This window comes from Sus scrofa, chromosome 13 (genome assembly GCF_054392235.1).
Source record: "Sus scrofa isolate SSC_HxYL_T2T_F1_AM1 chromosome 13, Sscrofa_HxYL_maternal_Yorkshire_Landrace_v2.0, whole genome shotgun sequence".
Classification (NCBI taxonomy): Eukaryota; Metazoa; Chordata; class Mammalia; order Artiodactyla; family Suidae; genus Sus; species Sus scrofa.
The window spans coordinates 153,954,502-153,978,246 of NC_139395.1; the positions used below are offsets into that span (position 1 = coordinate 153,954,502).

Consider the following 23,745-nt stretch of genomic DNA (forward strand, 5'->3'; position numbering starts at 1 on the left):
CATGAAAGACTTAAATAATATGATTAATAAGGTAACACAGCTACCTAATGCTATGCATTTACATTAAATAACTCTGTCAAAGAAATATAAACAAATTGTCTACTATATAGAAAGTACTGTTAATGCAATCATAATACATCAAACTATTTTATGTTTAGCATCCAAAGGGAAATTTAGCCTTGTTAAATTATATAAATATGTAAGAAATAATAGATACAAATAAATTAAGCATCTAACACCAAAAATTGAAAAGTGAAAAATAAAATGAAGTAAAGCAGGAGGGAACTAATAAAAATAAAAGCAGAAATTAGTAAACTAAACAAACAAAAAACAGTAAAACCATTGTTTGGGTTTAAATAAACAGCAAAATCAACTATTAGCTAGCCTAATTAAAGAAAGATAGGCTTTCAATCTGCATATGTAAATTTTTAGAAATTTTTCATAATAATTTTTTCTTTTCAGGCAAAGTGCAAATACACAAAATAAGTTAACTATAACGGGTAAATGACTTGGCAGGGAATTCTATCAAAGCTTTATAAAGGAGATAACCAATAGTATTTAAATTGTTGGGTATAGGAGTTCCCGTCATGGCTCAGTGGTTAACGAATCCGACTAGGAACCATGAGGTTGCGGGTTCGGTCCTTGGCCTCGCTCAGTGGATTAAGGATCCGGCGTTGCCATGAGCTGTGGTGTAGGTTGCAGATGCGGCTCGTATCCCGTGTTGCTGTGGCTCTGGCGTAGGCTGGTGGCTACAGCTCCGATTCGACCCCTAGCCTGGGAACCTCCATATGCCACAGGAGCGGCCCAAGAAATAGCAAAAAGACAATAAAAATAAATAAATAAATTGTTGGGTATAAAGAAAGAAGTCTTGAAGAGAAAAGATCAATGTCTGATTAAAAAAAAATGCTTTAAGGTAAGACATACCATAAGCAAAGTTAAAAGTTAAATTGAGAAAAATATTTGGATCTAATGTCACAAAAGAAAAATTTTAACTTATGAACAGAACTACTCATGAAAAGAAAAAACTGAAAATGCGCAAAGTATATGGATAGATGATTTACAAAAAATATTTAAAGAGCTCTTAAATATATGAAAAGTTTTCAACATCACTTATAATATGTGAGATAAGTTGAAACTGCATTGACATATCCTTTGTACCAAATAGATTTGCAAAAATAAAAAAAAATTACCCTCCTTGGGGTTTGCAAAGTTTTATCTCCTAACCAGTGTTTGCATATTATTGCTGGAAGGAGATAAAACTTTGCAAACCCCAAGGAGGGTAAATGGGGAGTATCTATAAAGATTAAACAAGTATATACTCTTTGACCCAGCAATTTCAATTTTAGGAACTTATCTAATAGGTATACATGCACACATTTAAAGTGAGGCATGTACCATGGTTAGTCACTGCAACATTGTTTGACACAGCAAAAAGATTGGTACTAAACCAAGTGTCCTTTAACTGGTGAAATGATTAAATATATTTTAGTACACCCATGCAATTCAATATCATATAAATGGAAATAAGAATGAGAAGATACTTTATATAATGATATGGAAAGTAAGATACACTGTGAAGTGAGACAGGCAATGTACAGTGAAATGAATGCAATATATTACTTTGGTATAAAACAGAAATCAAAAAAGTATATTCTTTTTGGTTTATTTACAAACACAAATTTTCTGGAAGGAAAAACAAGAAACTAACAATAATGTTTAGATTTTCAAGAGGATGGAGACAATGTCTGGGGAAGGATAGGAGGGAGATCTTTTTATCCTATTTCTTTTTGATGTTTTAATCTTTTAAATGTATCACTATTCAAATTTAGATTATGGATGATAATTTAAAGTGAGGTTATTTAAATTTGATATAGGATGTTGAATTGTATTTTAATTGAAGACTTCTGACATAGGAAAATATCAAAGTAATACTTTAAGGAGGTTAATTTTGCAACATGATATGCAAAATGAATTCTAAGAGGGAGAGATGGATAAGAGATACTTGTTAGACTATTTTTGTGATATTCTAGGTATGGTGTATTAAATACCTAAATTAGGAGAGTGCCAATGGGAATGCAAAAGAAAGAATTAATGTATGAGAATGTGTTTAAAATGAAAGAAATAAAATATGGATTACATTTGATTTAAACAAAAATTTATGTGGGACACAACTAGATTCTTCTCAGCACACATTCCTGAAGAATAAAAATAAACAACTAACAACTCTCAAGGGAGTAAATTAAAGAAATGTCATAATTCTAATTGAATTCTAAAAGTCAAAATCTCATTGCCTTATAAAGAAGTTACTAAATGTTCATAAGTGTGTACTAAGTTAAATATAAAATCATTTAAATAAAAATGGTAATTCTTGATACTCTCTGAAACAGATCTACATTTCAATGTCAAAGATTTACCTAATATATTTGGTGCTTAAAATTTACATATTATTATACATACATTACAGAAAAATGAAATAAATAAAAATTTTAAAAATAAGCAAATCTTCACAATGCCACCATCCAACAATTTCTACTGTCGATATTTTTCACATACTTTAAAGATTTATTCCCAAGAATATTTATACTCATATTTTTAATATATTTTAATGGCCTCATACTTTATCTTGATGTTTTACTTCCAACATATTATTTTATCATTTTTCTTTGCCAATGAATATACATGCTTCAAAACTGTATCCGAAGGGATGGTTTCATATGCTCCTGCATGTGTATGTATTTCCCACTAATTCAACTCTAGCTATAAGACAGAGTTTCTGTATATTACCGATTTTTACTTAGCATTATTAATATATCTGCAAAATAACCTTCCTTTAAAATATCTTTAAAAGTATTGCACACATACCTTTGATCTTCATTTGGGGAAGCCAAAAATATTTTTAGGACACTTATTTCAACTTTATTTTGAATAGAATTTGCTTATGGTTAACTTTCAGAAGTGAAATTATACCTAATTACTAAAATTATGAATTTCACATTACAAGAATTATGAAAATAAGGTAGTAGATTACTGCAGTGAATTGCCAGAAGCCTGAAAGTTACCCCTCATGTTTACCTGAAGTGGGAGACTTGCAGCGCTCAAGTTCCAGGGGAACTGGACTGTCATTCAGCTCAGTTAAACCTGAAAATGAAATAAGAATAAATTTTTCTAACATTTAATAAATAATTCTTAATTTCTATTAGTTTAAAAAGGGTTCCCCCCCCGTGAAAGTTTTTCTACGCTCATGACAATTATTTTGAAAAATTTTAACAATGATATAGAAAAAATAATAACATATAACAATTGAATATGGCGGTAGAAAAGATTATAAAATCCCCCTTTTTTTCACATGAAATAGCTATTTTAATAAATGACCTACTTTGATCTGAAAATAGACACAAACCAACATAAATTAGAGGCTATTTTTTAAAAGATCTCATCAAATCTTCGACTTTCAAGAGGAATAGTTATTGGCTTTTTAAAAGGGCTTTAAAAGGATGCTACAACTTTTAAATATTACACTTATTTATAAAAATGCGGGAGTGTGGGGTAAACACTAAGTGATTTGTTCAATGGTTTCAAACTCCTTTTTATATTAAGCACTGTTTTTCTCATTTCTAATATTTCTTATTTTCTTTTGTCACTTTCTTGACAGATACAAGGACAGACACAATAGATTAATAAACATTTTGCAGTTCCCACTATCTGCCAGACTGAATTCCTGCGGCATTCATAAACTATCTTTATGGTTTCCCTACCCTTATTGGAGAGCTTCATATATATTTTCTTCATAAATATTCATAGTTTCTACTTTAATGTAAACCCCCATATCCAGGGGGTATTTAAGAGCTATTATAAATTGCCCAAACCATCTTTATTCATATTCCTTTCCCTTCTTTATATAATTAATAGCAATAAATTCACTGTAGGTTAAAAAATAATAGAATTTTAGAAAAGATCTATTGTGACACTCCATACCAAGTCTTTTTTTTTTTTTTCAGTCTTTTTGCCTTTTCCAGAGCCGCTTCCCACAGCATATGGAGTTCCCAGCTAGAGGTCTCATCGGAGCTGTGGCCACCGGCCCACACCAGAGCCGCAGCAATGCAGAAACCAAGCTGTGTCTGCAACCTACACCACAGCTCCGGGCAACACCAGATCCTCAACCCACTAAACAACGCCAGGGATCAAACCCGCAACTTCATGGTTCCTAGTCAGATTCGTTAACCACTGCGCCACAATGGGAACTCCTACGCCAACTCTTAATGATTTTTAAATAGGAAGCTGTAAATTCAAAGAGTTTAAACTATTTAAAGTTACAGGACTGAGTAATGCAGACCTTGAATTGAATTCTTTATATATTTTGGTTAAGAGTCTTTTGTCATAAGTAGGTATTATGAATATTTTCCTTCAGCTTATCTTTCCATTTTCTTAATGAAAATGTCTTTTGATGAGCCAAAAATTAATTTACCTTAATAAAAACTTATTAACTTTTTCTTTTATTTATTTTTTTCTATTTCTGTATAAGTAGTTGTTGCTTACCCTGTAGTAATGAAGATACCATTCTTTGTTTTCTCCCAGAAACTTAAAAAATTTTTAGCTTTCATTTTCAGGATTATAATTCTTGAATTAATTTTTCATCAAGGTCCATTTTTTCCCTTTATAGTTTCCCAATTGTTCCATTATTATTTATTAAAAGATTTTTTCCTTTCCTCATTGATTTTTATTAGTGCTTTAGTCAAAGATAAACTGGCCAGTCCTCTTGTGGCACAGTGGGTTAAGGATCTGGCATTGTCACTGCAGGAGCTCAGGTCACTTCTGTGAAGGTTTGAGGTTCAATTCCTGGCCCAGGAACTGTCACATGCCATGGTTGCAGCCAAAAAAGAAGAAAAGGCGTGGGTCAACTTCTGGATTATCTATTCTGTAATCATTTATTTGTTTTTCTTTTTTTGACAATCACACTGTCTAATTAATATAGGTTTATAGTACATGTTGAAATCAAGTAGTGAAATAAAAGTGTTTCAATTATTCCAGATTCTTTGCATTTCTATATACATTTTATTTATTTTATTTTATTTTTTTTGCCTATGCTCATGGCATGTGGAAGTTCCCAGGCCAAGGGATCAAACCTGTGCCACAGCAGTGACCAGAGCCATTGCAGTGACTATGCTAGATCTGTAACCTATTGAGCCGCCAGAGAACTCCTCTGTATACATTTTAGAATCAGTTTGTCAATTTTTACAAAAAGATATACTAGATTATTATTGCATTGTGATAAGTCTCTTGGTAAATATAGTAGAATAGACAGCTTAAAAATATTCAGTCTTCTTCCATTTATATAATGTTTAAACATTTTCTTTCTGTAGATTTGAATATAGAGGTCTCATAGTACATGGCACTTTTCAAGTCTTCTATTTCCTTTTCGGCCTTCTGCTTAGTTCTTATATAATATTTGAAAGTGGAGTATCAAAATTTCCAATAATTATTGTTGAACTGTATTTCTCTCTTTGATTCTGCTGTCAGATATTACTTCATGTACTTTTTTTTTTTCTTTTTAGAGCCACACCCGTGGCATGTGGAGGTTCCCAGGCTAGGGGTCCAATTGGAGGTACAGCTGCCAGCCTATGCCAGAGCCACAGCACGTCTGCCTATGCAGATCCGAGGCACGTCTGCAACCTATACCACAGTTCACGGCAACGCCGGATCCTAGACCCATTGAGCAAGGCCAGAGATCGAACCTGCAACCTCATGGTTCCTAGTCTGATTCGTTTCTGGTGTGCCACGACGGGAACTCTTTACTTCATGTACTTTTTAGCTCTGTTGTTAAGTGCGTATGTTTATAATTGTTCTATCTTCTTAATATATTGACCATTTATCATTTTAAATGTCCTTTTTTGGTCCAGTAAATTTTCTGCTTTAAAATCTATTTTGTCTGGGAGTTCCCATTGTGACTCAGTGGAAACTAGTCCAACTAGTTAGTAAGCATGAGGATGTGGATTTGACCCTGGCCTCTCTCAGTGGGTTAAGGATCCAGCATTGCCATGAACTGTGGTGTAGGTTGCAGCTGCAACTTGGACCCCACGTTGCTGTGGCTCTGGCGTAGGCCAGCAGCTGTAGCTCTGATTTTGACACCTAGCTTGGGACCATCCATATGCCTCAGGTGCAGCCCTAAAAAAAAAATCTATTTTGTCTGATGTTAGAGCTATTCCAGTTTTCTTATGTTTGCTGTTGATGTGACCTCGTCCATCCTTTTACTTTTTTTAAAAAATTTAATTATTTATTTTTGTTATTTCCCCAATACATTTTTCTATGTACAGCATGGTGACCCAGTTACACATACATGTATACATTCTATTTTCTCACATTATCATGCTTCATCATAAGTAACTAGACATAGTTCCCAGTGCTACACAGCAGGATCTCATTGCTAATCCATTTCAAATGCAATAGTTCATCCTTTTACTTTCAATCTACTTGTATCTTTTTTTGTTACCTTCAGACAGCATAGAATTGGATCTTGATTTATTTAAAAATCCAGTCCAGCAATCTTTTAATTGGATTATTAAATTTATCCACATTTAAAAATATTGATATAGTTGGATTGCATCTGTCATTTTACTTAGGTTTTCCATATGTCTCATTTTAAACCCCCTCTAATCCTTTCTTACTACTTTGGCATTATGTATTTTCTAGTTAATGTGTTAAATTTCTTTAATGAATTTTTCACTGTGTTTTTGGAGCTCTTTGTGGTTACTGAGACTTAACATATGCATTTTATCAGAATCTACTTCAGATGTATACTAACAATTCCAGCGACATATAGAAATGTTACACTTATAACTCCATTTCCTCTTACCCTTTTATATGCTATTGCTGGTACATATATTTCATCCATATGTGTTACAAACTCAACATTATATTGTTATAATTACTGCTTTAGAAGTTCCTGTCGTGGTGCAGCAGAAACGAATCTGTCTAGGAACCATGAAGTTGCAGGTTTGATACCTGGCCTCACTCGGTGGGTTAACTATCCAGAGTTGCCGTGAGCTGTGGTGTAGGTCGCAGGTGCAGCTAGGATCTGGCATTGCTATAGCTCTGGCATGGGCCAGCAGCAACAACTCCGATTAGACCCCCAGCCTGGGAACCTCCATATGATGCAGGTGCAGCTCTGAAAAGACAAAAGACAAAAAAAAAAATTATTGCTTTACGTAGTTTTATGTTTTTTATAAAAGCCAGGAGATTAAAAGAGGACAAACATATTTAAAAAGTTTGTATACTATCCTGATTTATCATTTCTGGCTCTCTTTATTTGTTCTGATACACCCTCTGGTGTCAAATACAACTTTGCCCCCACCTACCTCTTTTGTGTTATTATTTGGAAACATATTATATTTCTATATATTGTAGACCTAATGATACATAGTTTATTTCATAAACTGCTATTTAAATCAATTAGGAGAAGACAAAATAATACATTTACTCTATTATATTTTTTATACTTAATTACCCTAACAGTGTTTTTTTCTTTATGTGGAGTTTAATTATCATCTGTGTCACCTTCTTTCAGCCTGAGGACTTCCTTTATTATTTCCTGTAAGATGGCTTTACTACCAATAAATTATGTTTTTATTTCTCTAGGAATATCTTTATTTCACCTACATTTTTTGAAAGATAATTTTGTTGGATATAAGATTCTTGGTTGATAGTTTTTTCCTTTGAGAACTTTGAAAATGTGCCTAAAGCCTTCTGGCCTCCATTGAGTATATTCTCTTGGAGTTCCCTTGTATGCGTCAAGTTACTTTTCAGTTACTGCTTTTGATACTTCTGTCTTTCAGCATTTTTACTATGATGTGTCTAAGTGTGAATATCTTTGCTTTTATCCTACCTGGACTTCTTCAAATTCTGGAAGTTTTCAGCCATTATGTCTTCGAATATTTTTTTGCTTCTTTTTCTCTCTTCCCTCATTCTACAACTCTTACTATGGGCATATTGGTTCATTTAAGGTATCTTACACTTCTGTAAGGGTTTGTTAATTTTTATGCAATTTTTTTCTGCATAATTTCTGTCAATCTACCTTCAAGTTTGCTGATTCTTATTTTGGCCAGCCCAAATGTGTGATTTTACTAAAATTTTCTATACTTAATATACTTTTCAACACCAGAATTTACATTTTTTTCCTGACCTCTGTCACCCACTGACTCTCCTTCTGGCAACCTCTATTCTCTGTATCTATAAGCTTGTTTTTTGTGGTTGTTGTTTGTTTTTAGATTCCACATATACATGATTCCACACAGTATTTGCAGTTCTCTGTGTGACTTATTTCACTTAGTATAATGCCCTCAAGTTCCATTCATGGTGTCACAAATGACAAGATTTCCTTCTTTTTTTAATAGCTGAATACTATTCCATTGCATATTTTCTTTATCCATTCATTATTGATGGACACTTAGGTTATTTTTATATCTTGGCTATTGTAAATAAGTAGGCAATAAGAATTAGTGTATATATCTTTTTGAGTTAGTGTTTTCATTTTCCTTGGATATTCAAAAATGGAATTGCTAGATCACATGATGGTTCTGTTTTTAATTTTTTGAGGAACCTCTGTACTATTCAACATAATGCCTGAATCAATTTACATTTCCACTAACAATGCACAAGGTTTTCCTTTTATCCATTTTCTCAACAGCATTTGTTGTTTGTCTTTCTGATAATAGCTATTCCAACAGGTCTAAGGTAATTTCTCATTGTAGTTTTGATTTGCATTTCTCCGATGATTACTGCTATTATGCATGTTTTCTTCTAGCTGTTGGCTATCTATATGTCTTTTTTGGAAAAGTTTCTATTCAGATCTCCTGCCCATTTTAAAAATCATTTTATTTGCTGTTGAGTTGTATAAGTTTTAAAATATATTTTAGATATTAATCATTATCAGATATATGATTTGCAAATAACTTTTACCATTCAGTAGATTGCTTTTTCACTTTGTTGATGGTTTCCTTTGGTGTTGAGAAGCATTTTAGTTTGATGTAATCACATTTATTTTTTATTTTGTTGTCTTTGCTTTTGGTGTCAAATCTAAAAAATCACTTCCAATACTCATGTCATGGAGCTTACCACCTATGTTTTCTTCTAGGTATTTGTTGGTTTCAGATCTTACATTCAAGATATTAATCCATTTTGAATTAATTATTGTGCATGGTACAAAATAGTTCCATCTGGTTCTTTTTATGACTTCCATCTCTGTTGATATTCTTTATTTGATGAGACATTATCATCATAGTTTCCCTTATAGCTTCAAGCTTTGTATCTTTTAGTTCTTTAAACATATTTTTAATAGCTGCTGTGAGGTCTTTGTTAAATCTAACATCTGGGCCCTCTCAGAGGCATTATCTGTTGCTTTGCTTTTTTTCTTGGCAATGGGTCACACTTTCCTGTTTCTTCACATGTCTCATAATATTTTGTTGTTAGCTGGACATTTTAAGCAATATAGCAATTCTGGATACTGATTCCTGATTTCCTTCCCTCCTCCTTTCTGGTTTTTATGGTTGTAATCCACTTATTTCTTTGTTTAGTAAAGATTGTTTTCTTTACATTGCAAAGAATTTGATGTTGCTTCTCAGTGTGCAGCCTTCATTGCATATACAATCACTCTTTGATAGCAGTGATTTTAGCAGGTTTCTCTCTTATCTTTTTCCTGATCTCTCTGGCAAGCAGTATGCCTCTGTTGATATCATTTCCAGTTGTTAGATAGCAAAATTAGAGCCAAGTGATTACTCTGTTATTTTAGAGAACACCCTAGGACATATATTATTCAACATTATATTTGGGCAGGAGTCATATTTGATGTCAGTCTCTGAGGTCTGTTCAAATCCCAGAAGTCTTCTTAGCTGCCTCTTCTTGGTTCTCTCTTCTGAACCAGCTCATTTATGGTTTAGCTAGTTTCTTTTAATTAAGCTACCTAACTCATTTTTGTCTTCATTAAATTCTTCATTGGTTTCGGGGCATTTTTAGGCTCAAACTTCCCAAATTGTGTTTCAAATAAAAAGCTAGTTCCTTTGGAGAGAGCTTCAGAGTTCAATGTTCTTGGAGACTCAACTCTTCCCCTGGACAATACCTTTGAGTCTCTAGTCTGGGCCATGAGCAGGGGTGGTAAGCTCTGATCTACTCAGCTTGACATATTCTTGTTTGCTTTTTGGCATGAAACCTCTGCCCTATGAGCGGGCTAGGGTGGAAACAATCAGGACCTCAGCATTTTTGACTTGCCATATCTAGAGTAGACTTTTTGTCCTATTAGAATGGAATTGGCAGGGAGCCTCTGACATCTTGCCCACACTCACCAGGAATTTGGACTTTTCACCTTGGAGGGCGGGATGAGAATTACTGCAAGCCTGAAGGTAGGAGAGCTATAGGGCAAGCTGTGGCTCATATCCACAAACTGTCACTTTTTACCAAGTTTCATTAGATTTCCTTGAATAAATGTTTCCTCATCTTCTGTGTCCTCTTAGGACAATTTCCAGAGACTTTAGGTGATTGTTTTTTTAAAAAGTACTCTTCACTAGCTATGCTTTATCTCTGGAAAATGTGTCTATGATGCTTCTTGGGTTGCTAGCTGAAAATCTATCCAGTATAGGGCATTTAAAAATAAATACATTTCTCAATTGTTTGCTGCTATTATATATAAATATAATCAATTTTGTATACTGGCTTGTATTCTTCAATGTTGCAAAGTTCACATATTGTTTTTGTAGATTTTTAATAGATTTTTTTGGGTTTCCTAAATATTCCATAATATCACTGGCAAATAAAATGTTTTAATATTTTCTAATCTTTATACAAACTGGTTTTTTAGCTTGCTTTTTGCCCTTACTTAAATCAAGTACAATGTTGAACAAAGATGATGAGAGTGGACATCATTCCCTTGTTGCCAATTTTAGTGGAAAAGTATTCAATATTTCAGTTTTTCATAATTATTGTCATTTGTGTGTTTTTAATAGATGGGCTTTATTCATTTGAGGCTATATTCTATTTCTGGTTTTCTGAGGATTTTTATCATAAATGTCAAATCATGACAACTTTTGCATGTATTGCAATGACTGTATTCTGTTCTCCTTTATTATGTTAATCAAGTGTGTTGCATTTTTTTAATATTAAATTTATATTCCTGGAATAAATCCACCTGATTATGTTTTTATCTTTCTTACATATATTTGTCTTCCACTTGCTAATATGTTATTTATGACTTTTACATTCATGTTCATAAGTGGGACTGGCCTGACTTTCCCTTAAGTTACTGTCTTTGCCAGGTTTTGTTTTTCAAAATTGTGCTGGCCTCAAAGAACCAGTTGGGAAGAGTGCCCTCTTTTTTTCTATCATTAAAACTGTTTGCATAATAATGTTGCTTTTTCCTTAAATGTTTTATAGAACTAATCAGTGAAGCCATTTGAGGCCTGCAGTTTTCTTTCCTATGGATATTAAACTCTGAATAGAAATTTTTTTAAGACATAGGAATCTATTTGTATTTTCCAATGTGTTTGATGCCAGTTTTTGTAATTTTTTAAAGAAATCTCTTAATTTCATCTATCTTGTCAATTTATAGACAAAGTTGTTCATGATCTTACTTTAATATTTTTAATCTTTGATATCTATAGGATACATAGTGATGCTCCCTTTTTCATTCCTGGTATGGTTACTTACATTTTTTCTTCTTTATTAGTCTTGCTAGGGTTTTATAGATCTTAGCAATTTTTTAAAAAGAATTATCTTATGGTTTTGTTGATCGACTCTATCATTTGCTCTCTATTTCACTGATTTCCAATCTTAATTTCCTTCCTTTTTTAGAGTTCCACTGTTCTTTTTTCAGTGTTTTAACAAAGAAGTTTATTGATTTGAGATCTTTCTTTTTTTTCTAACTTAAGCCTTTAATGTACTAAATTTTCCTTCAGGCACGTACTACTTTAACAACTCTCACAAATTTTGATATTTTGTGTTTAGATTTCCACTAAGTTAAATTTTTTTTTTTTTGTCTTTTTGAGGGCCACATCTGCAGCACATGGAGGTTCCCAGGCTAGGGGTGTAGCTGCCAGCCTACACCACAACCACAGCAACACCAGATCTGAGCCACGTCTGTGACCTACACCACAGCTCATGGCAATGCTGGATCCTTAACCCACTGAGCAAGGCTGGGGATTGAACTGCAACCTCATGGTTCCTAGTTGGATTCATTTCCACTGCACCATGATGGGAACTCCAAAAAATATTTTTAAAAATTCCCGGGTGATTTCTTTTTTAAGTCATGAGCAATTCTTAATTTTAAAATATTTGGGGATTTAAAGACATATTTCTGTTATTGATTTCTAATTTAATTTCTTTTATGATCAGAGAATATATTCTGCCTTATTTTAATTATGATTCATTATAACTTGTTTCATTACTCAGTCTATATTTGTGAATGTTCCATGTCTACTTGAAAAAAAATGCATATTTTAATTTGTATGGCATGGGTGCTGATTTATGTAGGTTAATTTGGTTAAAAGAGTTGCTTAAGTTTTTCATAGCCTTACCAGTTTTGGTCTATTTGTTCCATCAGTCACTAAGGAGAAATTATGAATCCACAGCTATAATTGTAGATTATTTATTTCATTCTTTAGCTTTGACAATTTTTGCTTTATACATTTTTAATATTCCTTATTAGGTTATACAAGTATGTGATTTTTATATCTTCCTAATAAAGCAACTCTTTTATAATTTTGAACTGCTTCTCTAACTCGTCTTGAAGTCTCCTTCATCTTATAATATAGCTTTCTCAGGTAGTATCTTTTTTGGGGGGGTTGTATAATAATTTTTTTTTCTATTATAGCTGGTATACAGTGTTCTGTTAATTTTCTACTGTACTACTTATAGCTGGAATCTAATATATGGCACAAATGAACCTTTCTTGGGGTAGTGTCTTGATGGAATTCTTTTTCCCTTTTTTATGTTTAATCTGTTTTGTATTTTTATAATTAAAGTTCATCTCATACAAATCAAAATTACAGAATTTCTAAAATTTTTTTATAGAAAAAAGTACAAGTCCTATAAACAGGGTATAGTTGGATTTTTTTTTTTTCTGTCTTGTCTTACAATCTCTGCCCCTTTGAGGGGGAGAGGAGGGATGTTTTCTTCACTTACATTTAGATATAATCACTGATGGAATTAAGTTTATATCTATCACCTTCCTATTTATTTCAATTTGTCCCCTCTGTTCTTTTCACACTGTTTTAAGAAAATCAAATATTTTTTTAGTATTCCATTTTATGTTCTTTGACTATTAAACACCTGTTTCACTTTTTAGTAGTTCTAAGGATATATAATATGCATTTATAACTAATCACAATCTACCTTTAATCATTTTTGCATAATTTCTCTTATAATGAAACTTACAACAATATAAATCTCTTTACCTCCCTCCTATTCTTTGCTATTGCTGTCATATATTTTTCTTCTATATGTTGTAAACCCCATAATATAGTTTGTTTTTAATTAAAAAAAATAACTTTTAAAGATTTTAATATAAGAAAATAATCTTTTATATTTACCCATACATTTATTATTTCCAGTGCACTTCATTCTTACTGTGTATCTAAATCTCCATATAGTATTATTTTCCTTCAGCCTTAAAAACAGTTTTACCACTTTTAAAGTACAAATTTGCTTATGACAATTTTTTTAACATATATATACACTATTATTATTATGACGATGATGATGCTTTTTAGGGTCGTACCTGTGGCACATGGAGGTTCCCAGGCTAGGGATCAAATTGGAACTGCAGTGGCTGGCCTATGGCACAGCCACAGCAACACTGGATCTGAGCTACATCTGCGAACTGCACCACAGCTCACAGCAACGCCAGATCCTTAATCCACTGAGTAAAGCCAGGGATCAAACCTGCGTCCTCATGGATATTTAGTCAGCTTTGTTACTGCCGAAATACAATGGGAACTCCTAAAAATATTTTTGCTAGACATGGAATTCTGTATTTACAGTTACTTTTTCTTTAGCACTTAAAGGATGTCATTGTCTTGTTTTCTGTCTTCAATTATATCTAGTGAAAAATTCACTCAATATTCATATCATTGGTACTCTGTGTGAAAGTTTATTTACTAATTGTTAAGATTTTCTCTGACATTGGTTTTGACAGTTTTACTATGAAGTCTTATGTATAGTTTTTTTATATTTTTCTAGTTTAGGGTTTTCTGAGCTTCTTGGATCTTAGAGTTCATGTTTTTCATCAAATTCAGAAAAAATTTCAGCCATAGGTTACTGATGTTCATTTAGCTTTTGTTAACCCTAAAAACAAAACAAAACTCTACTTTTGTTTGATCATTTCTATTGACTTAGTCAATTCTACTGATACTTTCTATGGCTGTACAATATACTGTCAAATTGATACTATGAACTTTTGATTTCAGATTTTTATTTTTCATTTTTAAAATCTGTTTCTTTTTTAGTTATTTTCTCTCCAAAATTTCCCAATGTATTCTCCCACTATTCTGTGTGACTTTGAGAAACTAATTTAATCTCTTTCAACTTTAATTTTTTCATCTATAGAAGAATTTACTATTAAATATATGGCTCAAAGAGTTATAATGACCATTAAATAATATAACACTGAGTCAAACTGCCAGGTACAAACCCAGAACAAAATAGACATTCAATGGAACTGAGCTATGTTTCACCAAATAGGGACAATGCACATACATCTTCTGAAAGCTAGTAAACAATTCATGAAAAGGCTGTAAGTCTTTCTTATAATAAAACAAAACTGTAGAAATGTTAACAGGTTAAGTGAGCCAATAGATAAATTTAAAGCTATACTTTTATAAAATTTTAAAAGAAAATGCTAGAATATACCTTCAAATCATTTAAGAATCAATCAAGATATATGATATTGATTATTAAGAAAAGAATTTAAGAAACTGATTTCAAATCCAGGTCTTGTCTGAGCGCCCAAGGAGCCCAATGGTGAAAGATATAGAGAAAGATATGATGCATCTCTTTACGGCCTTCTAAAATCTTGGCACTTTCTTTGTTTAGAAGAAACTATGATTTCTGTTGCGAATCTCCTGGTAACCCAGTAAGTACACAAACTATTTCTGCTTTCATTTGTCAAATTTGAAAAGTCTCCTGGCTGTTCATGTGAGTGAAATTGTCTGTAATCATTCTCTTTATCACACTACCATCGTCATTGACTTGCTGAACTCATACATGGGCTGGGTGTAGAGGATAGTAAGAATTTTAGATATGATCTTAGGTTTTTATCATGTATTTATAAGGGTAGATCATATGCATAAATAATACAAAAAAAACCTAGGCTAAATACCAACTAAATGGTTCAGACACTACTGTGTACAAGCCTGTACACTGTAGGCACTGCAGACATTTAAATTAAGGAACTGGCACAAAGGGCTCTGATGGTAGCTGGAAAGTTTTACTGTAAGGATTGAAATCTAATGAGAGAGTTTCCAGAGAAAGGATGATATAAGTAAATTATAAGAGTAGTAAGAAATATACCCTGGAGTGTTTTTTATAGGAGTAATAGAAAGTTCATTTGGAGATGCAGATAAGATTTATATTTTAGAGTACCCTGAATGAAGGTTTAAAATCTTGGCTTTTTTTTTATACAGAAGGCGTAAAATTACTGAAGTAATCAAAGGCAAATGAACACATTTCAGAACTTTTTAACCTTTATGTCATGGTTGATGCAGCAGAATTTAGATTAAGAGCTTGCTTCTGCTGCTTCTTTTTTTTTTTTTTTTTTTTTGGTCTTTTTGCCGTTTCTAGGGCCACTCTTGCGGCATGTGGAGGTTCCCAGGCTAGGGGTCTAATTGGAGCTGTAGCTGCCGGCCTGCACCAGAGCCACAGCAACGCAGGATCCCAGCCGCGTCTGCAACCTACCACCACAGCTCACAGCAACGCCGGGTCCTTAACCCACTGAGCAAGGGCAGGAGATCGAACCCGCAACCTCATGGGTCCTAGTCGGATTCATTAACCACTGCGCCACAACAGGAACTCCTGCTTCTGCTTCTTATCCTAATTTCTTAAATTTCTTAATTTCTTATCCTAATTACTTAAAAAGCATTACACATTCATTATAGAAATAGCATAAATAGCATAAATACATTAAAACTAAAAGAAATTTATAAAATCTACAATCTACAATCTCATGTTCAAGAACTTTTTCTATCTGTATAGAGGGATACATTCTCTCTCTCTCTCTCTCTCTCTCACACACACACACACACACACACACACACACACACTGGGGAGAGGGATATTCCACGTATAAAAGGCTAAACTAGGATTTAGAAGTCTAGCGTTGTGTGCTAAACCACCTGGAGATTATTTCCAGGAAAGATTTTGACTGAAACCTTTTATGTGGCAAAGGATGGGTAACAAAGAATAGTATAGGTCAGGGGTCCACAGATATTTTATGAAAAGAGCAAGAGAGCAAATATTTAGGTCTCATGGGGCCACATGATTTCTGTTGCAACTACTCAAATCTGCCATTGTAGTTTGTAAGCAGCCATAGACAATATGTAAATGAATCAGTGTGGCTGTGTTCCAATAAAAGTTTATGAAATTTTATTTATGGAAACTAAAATTTCATACAATTTTCAAGTGTCAAGAAATATTATCATACTGTCTAAAAGTTTCTGTTTTAGTTACAGCAGAAGCCAATCTAGTTATCAGTGTTCTATTACAAGGGACCAAGAGCAAAGGCAGTGAGAAGCACCCCAAAAAGGGGTGTTCTGCTAGAATAGAAAACTAGAGAATACTTCTGAGCAAAAATAAGTCACCCTCTGGGCACTCCCAGAAAAATTTTAAGGATTTCACAGTGAATGATTTCCTTTTGCTAGTGGAACACAAAGTTTTAGGTTTTTATAAGTGATGTGATACCATTAAATATCTACAAAGCTGGTGAGGTGAGGTCTGAAGAAATTCAGGATGCAAACAACATATGTGTGTACATATTTGTATATTTTACACATCTTAAATGCATTGTCCACCGACCTTCTTTTTAAACATAACATATTGATTAATATACATATCTTCTCATGTCAGTAAATACTCACCTGTAACATCACTAGTATCATCCGTACCTCCAAGCATACGCTCTACTCTTTCTGCACCATTTTTAAAAATATCTTACTCTACCATCTTCAGATTTGCATTTGCTATCATGGTAAATATTAATATTACTATTTTATCATATTAATACCCCAGTTTTACTGGGTTCCTGAAATCACTATAGAACTGTGTATATGTGTATTCTATTTTAATAAGAAGTATGAAAAATTAGGAATATTTAGCTAACTCTAAGAAATCTAATTACATTATAAAAAGCAAATATTGTGGCCCTAAAATATTTTCTAAAATGCCAAAGGCACAAGGTTTCCAAAATAAGCATTCAATTATTATTGATACTAGAATATCAAGCTTTTTATTTACAAGGAAACTGTAGCTCTTCTTCCTCTAAACACAAGACAATGACTCTTTGACTAATAGAACATGGTATGCATGGTTTGAAATAAACACTGAAACAATGAATATGAATAAATGGGTATATGACAATAATTATTTGAAATATTTGTATATTTTTATTAAAATTATCAGTTGCAATTCCATAACAAAACAAAAAATTTGCATGCATGCTGAATGTGTTTAAAAATAAACACATTACTGAGCACAGACATATGGATTTAACCCAAGCATTGTGACTTAAAAAAGCTAATTGCCTAACCTTTATAGAACTTACTCTGATAGGAAGTACGGATCCGTTTCGTTAAATCAGGATAAAAGTTAGACAGGCCACGCATGCAAAAGTTGTCTTTGGAACATGCCAGAACACCAGCATCAGCAGCAGGCAGAAGAAAGAGAGAAAAATAGTCTAAAGTGAAAGGAAGTGATATCATACCAGAATCTAGAACAGCCAAGATGAAGAAATTGCAGCAAGTTTAGGTAATCAAATTAGAGGAGATATTAAAAAATAAATTAGAAAGTAAGAGGTGAAAGATGAATGATGAGAATGCTGTATTAATTTTATTCACTCAAATATAAAAATAGATGGCATATTACTCTTAGAAGCTTTTTCACACAGTAAACTTATTTGGCTTATAAAGATTATGTATGTCACCTCATAAATACAAAAACGACTGTCTTAAGCTTCAGTATTACAAAGAAAGCTTAGAGATCTTAGGTTTGTTTTCATTTTTGTTTTTTTTCTTTTACTTTTTTTGGCCACCCTGCAGTACATGGAGTTCCCCAGCCAGGGATCAGAGTTGCAGTTGTGACCTACATCGCAGCAGCAGCACCACCAGATTCTTTAACCCACTATGCTGGGCCAGGATTGAACCTGCATCCTGGTTGCTGCAGAGACATGGCTGATTCCATTGAACCACAGGGGAACTCCATGAAATTTTACTTTATTTTTTTTAATAACATAAAGTACCCACTACATGTACCAAATATAAGCAGACTTTACAACTTCATCAGTTTTTCCTACTTTTAAAATCATTAAAAATCTTAGCTCTAATCATAATTTTAGAGGCTCAGTAAGTTTAAATTAAGTTAAATAGCAGCTGTAATTCCTCTGTCAAAATATAAACTTTTGTCACCTCATTGTGTATATCCACCAAGTAACTTAGATGCTGTCTTAGGATCCACAGCTTTTCTGAATGAATTGCTGTTTTCAGCATGTAAACAGTGCCTACTATCCCCAGACATCTTTCTACCAAAAGTCCACAAACTTTCAAAAATCAAACTTCTCTGTCTCAATAATGAAGGAATCTTATGGTATGCACATGCACAATTTCCCTTATTCTGCCTTTCTTTCAAAACCCATTGGTGGTAGAAGCAGGACTTGTATAATTTTTAAATTTCCAGCACTCTTAAAATATTGCTAAAAATTGAGATCCCTAATAAAAAACAAAGAAATTCCATGCTCTGAAAAAGAATTTGTATGTTCCTGAAAAGGATCTAAACTAGCAATTTGGAAAGGTTTGAGGTTTACAAAAGAAAGATCAACAAGAAGGAAGAATTTCAGTATATGGAGCAATTTTCTTTAGTCCAAAAGGAAACTTCCTTTATTATCACATTCAGATGTTAAATTTGGCACACTTGCTATTTTGAAAATAACACCTCTACCACATATTCTTTTCACTTTAATATAATCTTTAGTAAAGATGTCAATAGTCAATAGATTATTTTTAAAAACTTGAAAATTTAAAGAACTGTCTAAAAAATAACACACAGTACTATAGATGCATTTCCATCTGCAAAACTTTTAGCTCAACCAATTTTTTTAAATCAACTATAAACTATGTTAGTGGACAGAAAATATACAAAATTTTGGCAATGTTTACAAACCAGTTATTTGGATATATACTGAAATTTCAGTAAAACTTTGGATAACTTGGCATATCACAGTTTGACATTTTATATAGAAAGCATTTTGGCTTATATTCTAGTAACCTTATATATTTTTCTCTTATAACTAGTCCTGTCAATAAAATATCCTTTTATAGCATTTTAAAATGTTGACTAATAATGTTAATTGCATTTGTGAAAATACCTCTAAGAATCACCATCCAACAAAGAAGGGTGACAGCTAAAATATGGAGTTAATTTTAAAAATTTAAAGTAGTGGATGACCTTATATTTTTAAAGTTATATTAGATGAAAAATTATCCTGTTTAACACGACAAATGCAAGCAATTTTTTCAACACGAGAGCCTGATTTTCTTAGGATTTTTATGTTTAATAGCTTCTTATTTTCATACTTAATAACTTCCCATTTTCTGTTATTTATTAGTAATTCAATTAAAGAAACTTGAGATGCTTCCTAACTTTAATAGCAAATTGAAATTTACACACCTCCTTTACCCTTTCAAATAGTCTCACTATGTTTCTACCCAATTTTACTTACATAGGATTGTAAATTATGTTGACTTTATATTGCTGTACATTTGAATAGCATCACAGAAGAAAGACAAGAAATCTAAAGGTTAGGAAACAAGTGAACTGCTCAAGTTCATAACCATCTCTTTTATTTCCTACCTGCAATGAACTGCTTGTTTTTTCGAGGAGACCGTGGTTGTCGTTGATATAGGTCACTTGATCTATATAGGTCAATGGTCCCCATGCTTAACAGTACTGTCTTCTGTATAAAATCCACCACAGCCAACCCATTGCAGTTCCCAAATGCAACTCTGAGAGAAAAAAAAAATGCAACTAGAATGTATCACACCAATCATTATTATTTTTATCTTTGAGTTAAAAAATAAGATTATTGGGAAATAAACCTTAGGGTTGGGGAGGGCAGGCAGTGACTGGTGTAGTCAGGAAGGATACTGTGCCTATACATAGGCTATGTTAACCTTGTCATAGCCATGGCTGCAAAAAGCAGGAATGATCTGTAATTATGTTTAATTATAAATGTGTTATGTAAATAGTGATTACTCAATTAGCTCTTTAACTTAGTTTTATGTTTTTATAGAAAAAATCACATAAAATTTGCTACAAAGAGGGAAATAGATCAAGAAATGTGACACTTTAATAGCTACAGAGGCTTACTATGCAATTAGATTCCTTTTACAGATAAAATTGTAATTATTACATTCCAAATGAGTCCTCTTCTTAAAACAGAGTATATATGCAACACAAAATTTTACATAAAAATTAACTTCATATACCTAAGGTTTTGATACCATGGTACATATGAACAGGGATGTAACTTATATTCACAAAAATTAAAAATTAATCTTTTGTTCTTTATTTTTGTTCCGCTTATTAAAAGACAAAGGCCATTTGATTAATTTCTCAACTAAATCTGAAAAATTAAAACAGCTCTCCTAAGTAAGCATTTCGGTCATCTTAACCATTGGCATACACTAAACTCTTTTCTCCATTTACAACATGTCCTCTGCTCAATTGCAAATCTGTGCTTTTTGCTTCCTAAACTAAATATACACTAGTTGTATGAAAGTTGTTTTTCTCATTTTATATAAGTTCCAAGATGTTTTATTCTTAGATTGAATCTGGTTGATAAATCATCTGCTTACTCACAATCTAGTTCTTTCAACTCCACCACCTTGCCTTCTTCATAAGAAATTAACAGTTCTACCACACTATGTTTGGCTATTTTACATAAAGTTCTTCAGTTTCCAGTAAGACAGACTCTGGAAACTGGGAAAAACATTGTTATAAAAGTTAGAAGACACCCTTACTTATAGGTTATATGACTAAGAAAAATTAATGAATATTATGAATATTAATGAGGCCTTAGTTTCTTTACTTTGTAATGAGAATTACAATGCTAGATTTATCTCATTCACAAGACTTTTATGAACATCAAATTAGAAAGTACTTTGAAAAGTGTCCACACAAAGTAGAATTTATCTTATTATTATTATAAGTGCAATATTATATATATTACATATTATAGCAAATCAACATCTCTAAGCTTTTTATGTTAAAATATAGTTAATTACTTCTGCTTACAAGGATGATAGAGTTCCCAAATGCAATACTGAGAAGAGAAAAAACATAGAATGTATGACATCAAACAAAAGTTATTTTTATTTTTGAAATAAAAGGAAGAATGCTAGAAAGTTGTATCTTAGGTTTGAGGGGGGCAGGCAGTGGTTGTTGAAAAGTCAGTAAAGATACTTAACTGGATTTAATTTCCTACCTTAAACAACTAGAACGCTGAACAAAATATATTAAACAACAGTTTTCACATAGTGTTCAACAGTCAACATGGAATAAGATGAAAGAAGCATAAAAGCAAACTTGAGGTAGTCTAGTTAAGTGTTCTAGCTTAGTGAATGGAGAGATTTCCCAGGCTAGAGCACAAGAAACGAAAAGTCAAGGAAAGATCAGTAATATTTCTGATCTGAAGAGACAGAGCTCAGAGGCTGATGCTGCAAAAGCAGTTAAATTTATGACACAAAATACTAGAGAGAAGAGAGAGCTGCACAGATAGAATACATCAGAGATTAACAGAATGGTCCTCTTGAGATTGTGTCTTAGTACTGATTTGTGCATATATGTGAACAAACTACCCCAGGCTTGGGAGCAAATCACCAAAAAGATAAAGCAGAACAATTCCCAGAGCTCATGCAAGCCGGATAATATTTCATGCAAGCCAAACTACTGAGATCTCCTAATACATGAGAAAGCAGACATAAGGGTGTCACTTCAGTACCTCTAACAAATTAGCCATAAACTAAAGGCTTTTCTGAACCCACTCGAATGATTCGAAGTAACATAAGTGCTTTCCAGAAAATTATATACTGAAAAGAATCCAACAAAATATAAATGTGAAATTCACAATGTCAGCTATATGAAAAGTAACAGGCAAAGAAAGAATCAAGAAAAAAGACTGATAACCACAGGGGAAAAAATGATGGAAACATATCTGGAAGTAAAACATAAAATTTGTAGACAAGGATATTAAAAATGTTTTGAAAAGTATATTCCAGATATTCAAAGAGGCTGAGGAAAATGTGGTTGTGATAAAGTGAGAAATGGAAGATCTTAAAAAGACTCAAATTTCTAGAGATAAAAATATACCTGAAATGAAAAATTATCTGAAAATGAAATATTATAGAAGAGAATAGTGAACTTGGAATAAAAAGCAATCTAAGTCTTACAAAATGAAACATGAGAGAAAAAAAAAACCTATAAAACCACAAAGCATTACTAACTCCTGGGAAAAAAATTGAGTAGACTACAATAAATATAATTGGAGTTTCAAAAAAGAAGATCAGTAGAAAACAAATCTGAAGAAATAATAGCCCAAACAGCAAAATGATAGCCAAATTTAATTATAACAATAAACCTAAAGATCTAAGAAACTCAAAGGACCCTAAGTAGAATAAACATAACGAAAAATACAAGCATAATCACATAGCTAAAATTAGTGGTAGAAAAATGTTAAAAGCAGCCAAAAGAGAAAAGATATATTTCCTACATGGAGGCAAAGATAAGAATGATGAAATATACGTGTCAGAAACCATACAAACCAAAAGACTATGGCGTGACATCTTTAAAACAACAAATGATAATAACGGATAAAAATTAAATCCTGTATTCAGAACATATCTTTAAAATGGTAATATTCCAGAGCTCCCGTCATGGCTCATTGGTTAACAAACCTGACTAGTACCCATGAGGGCGTGGGTTCAATCCTTGGCCTTGCCCAGAGGGTTAAAAATCCTGCAATGCCATGTGCTGTGGTGTAGGTTGCAGATGTGGCTCAGATCCTGCGTTGCTGTGGTGTAGGCTGGCAGCTTCAGCTCTGTTTTGACCCCTAGCCTGGGAACCTCCATATGCTGTGGGTGCGGCCCTAAAAAGACAAAAGACAATAAATAAATAAATAAATAAAATGGTAATACTCAGATTTTTATGCATGAATAAAAAGCTGAGGGAATTCATCACTAGGAGACCTGTACTACAAGAAATAATAAAGGAAGTCCTTCCAGCAGGAGAAAAATGATTCCTTGGGAGTTCCCAATGGGGCTCTGCAGGTTAAGGAGCCAACACTGTCTCTGTGAGAATGTGGAGTTGATCCCTGGCCTTGCTCAGTGGGTTAAGGATCTGGTGTTGCTATAAGTTGAGGTGCAGATGTGGCTTGGATCCAGTGTCACTGTGGATGTGGATATGGCCACAGCTGCAGTTCCAATTCGATCTCTGGCCTGGGAACTTTCA

The 23,745-nt window shown here is 32.8% G+C and overlaps 1 protein-coding gene across 37 annotated transcripts in view; it reads right to left on the reverse strand.

The window, feature by feature from the left end:
• Positions 1 to 23,745, reverse strand: part of STXBP5L (syntaxin binding protein 5L) — a 325,816-nt gene that overhangs the window by 75,714 nt on the left and 226,357 nt on the right. For 19 of the 37 annotated variants that reach the window (XM_021070302.2, XM_021070300.2, XM_021070297.2 and 16 more), the window contains 2 exons: positions 20,092 to 20,243; positions 3,073 to 3,138 (listed from right to left, as the gene is read on the reverse strand). In XM_021070302.2, the coding sequence (XP_020925961.1) occupies positions 3,073 to 3,138; positions 20,092 to 20,243 (218 nt within the window). Of the gene's footprint in view, positions 1 to 3,072; positions 3,139 to 17,791; positions 17,864 to 20,091; positions 20,244 to 23,745 lie in introns of all 37 variants that reach the window. The other 18 variants (XM_021070298.2, XM_084991097.1, XM_021070292.2 and 15 more) reach the window with 1 other exon arrangement.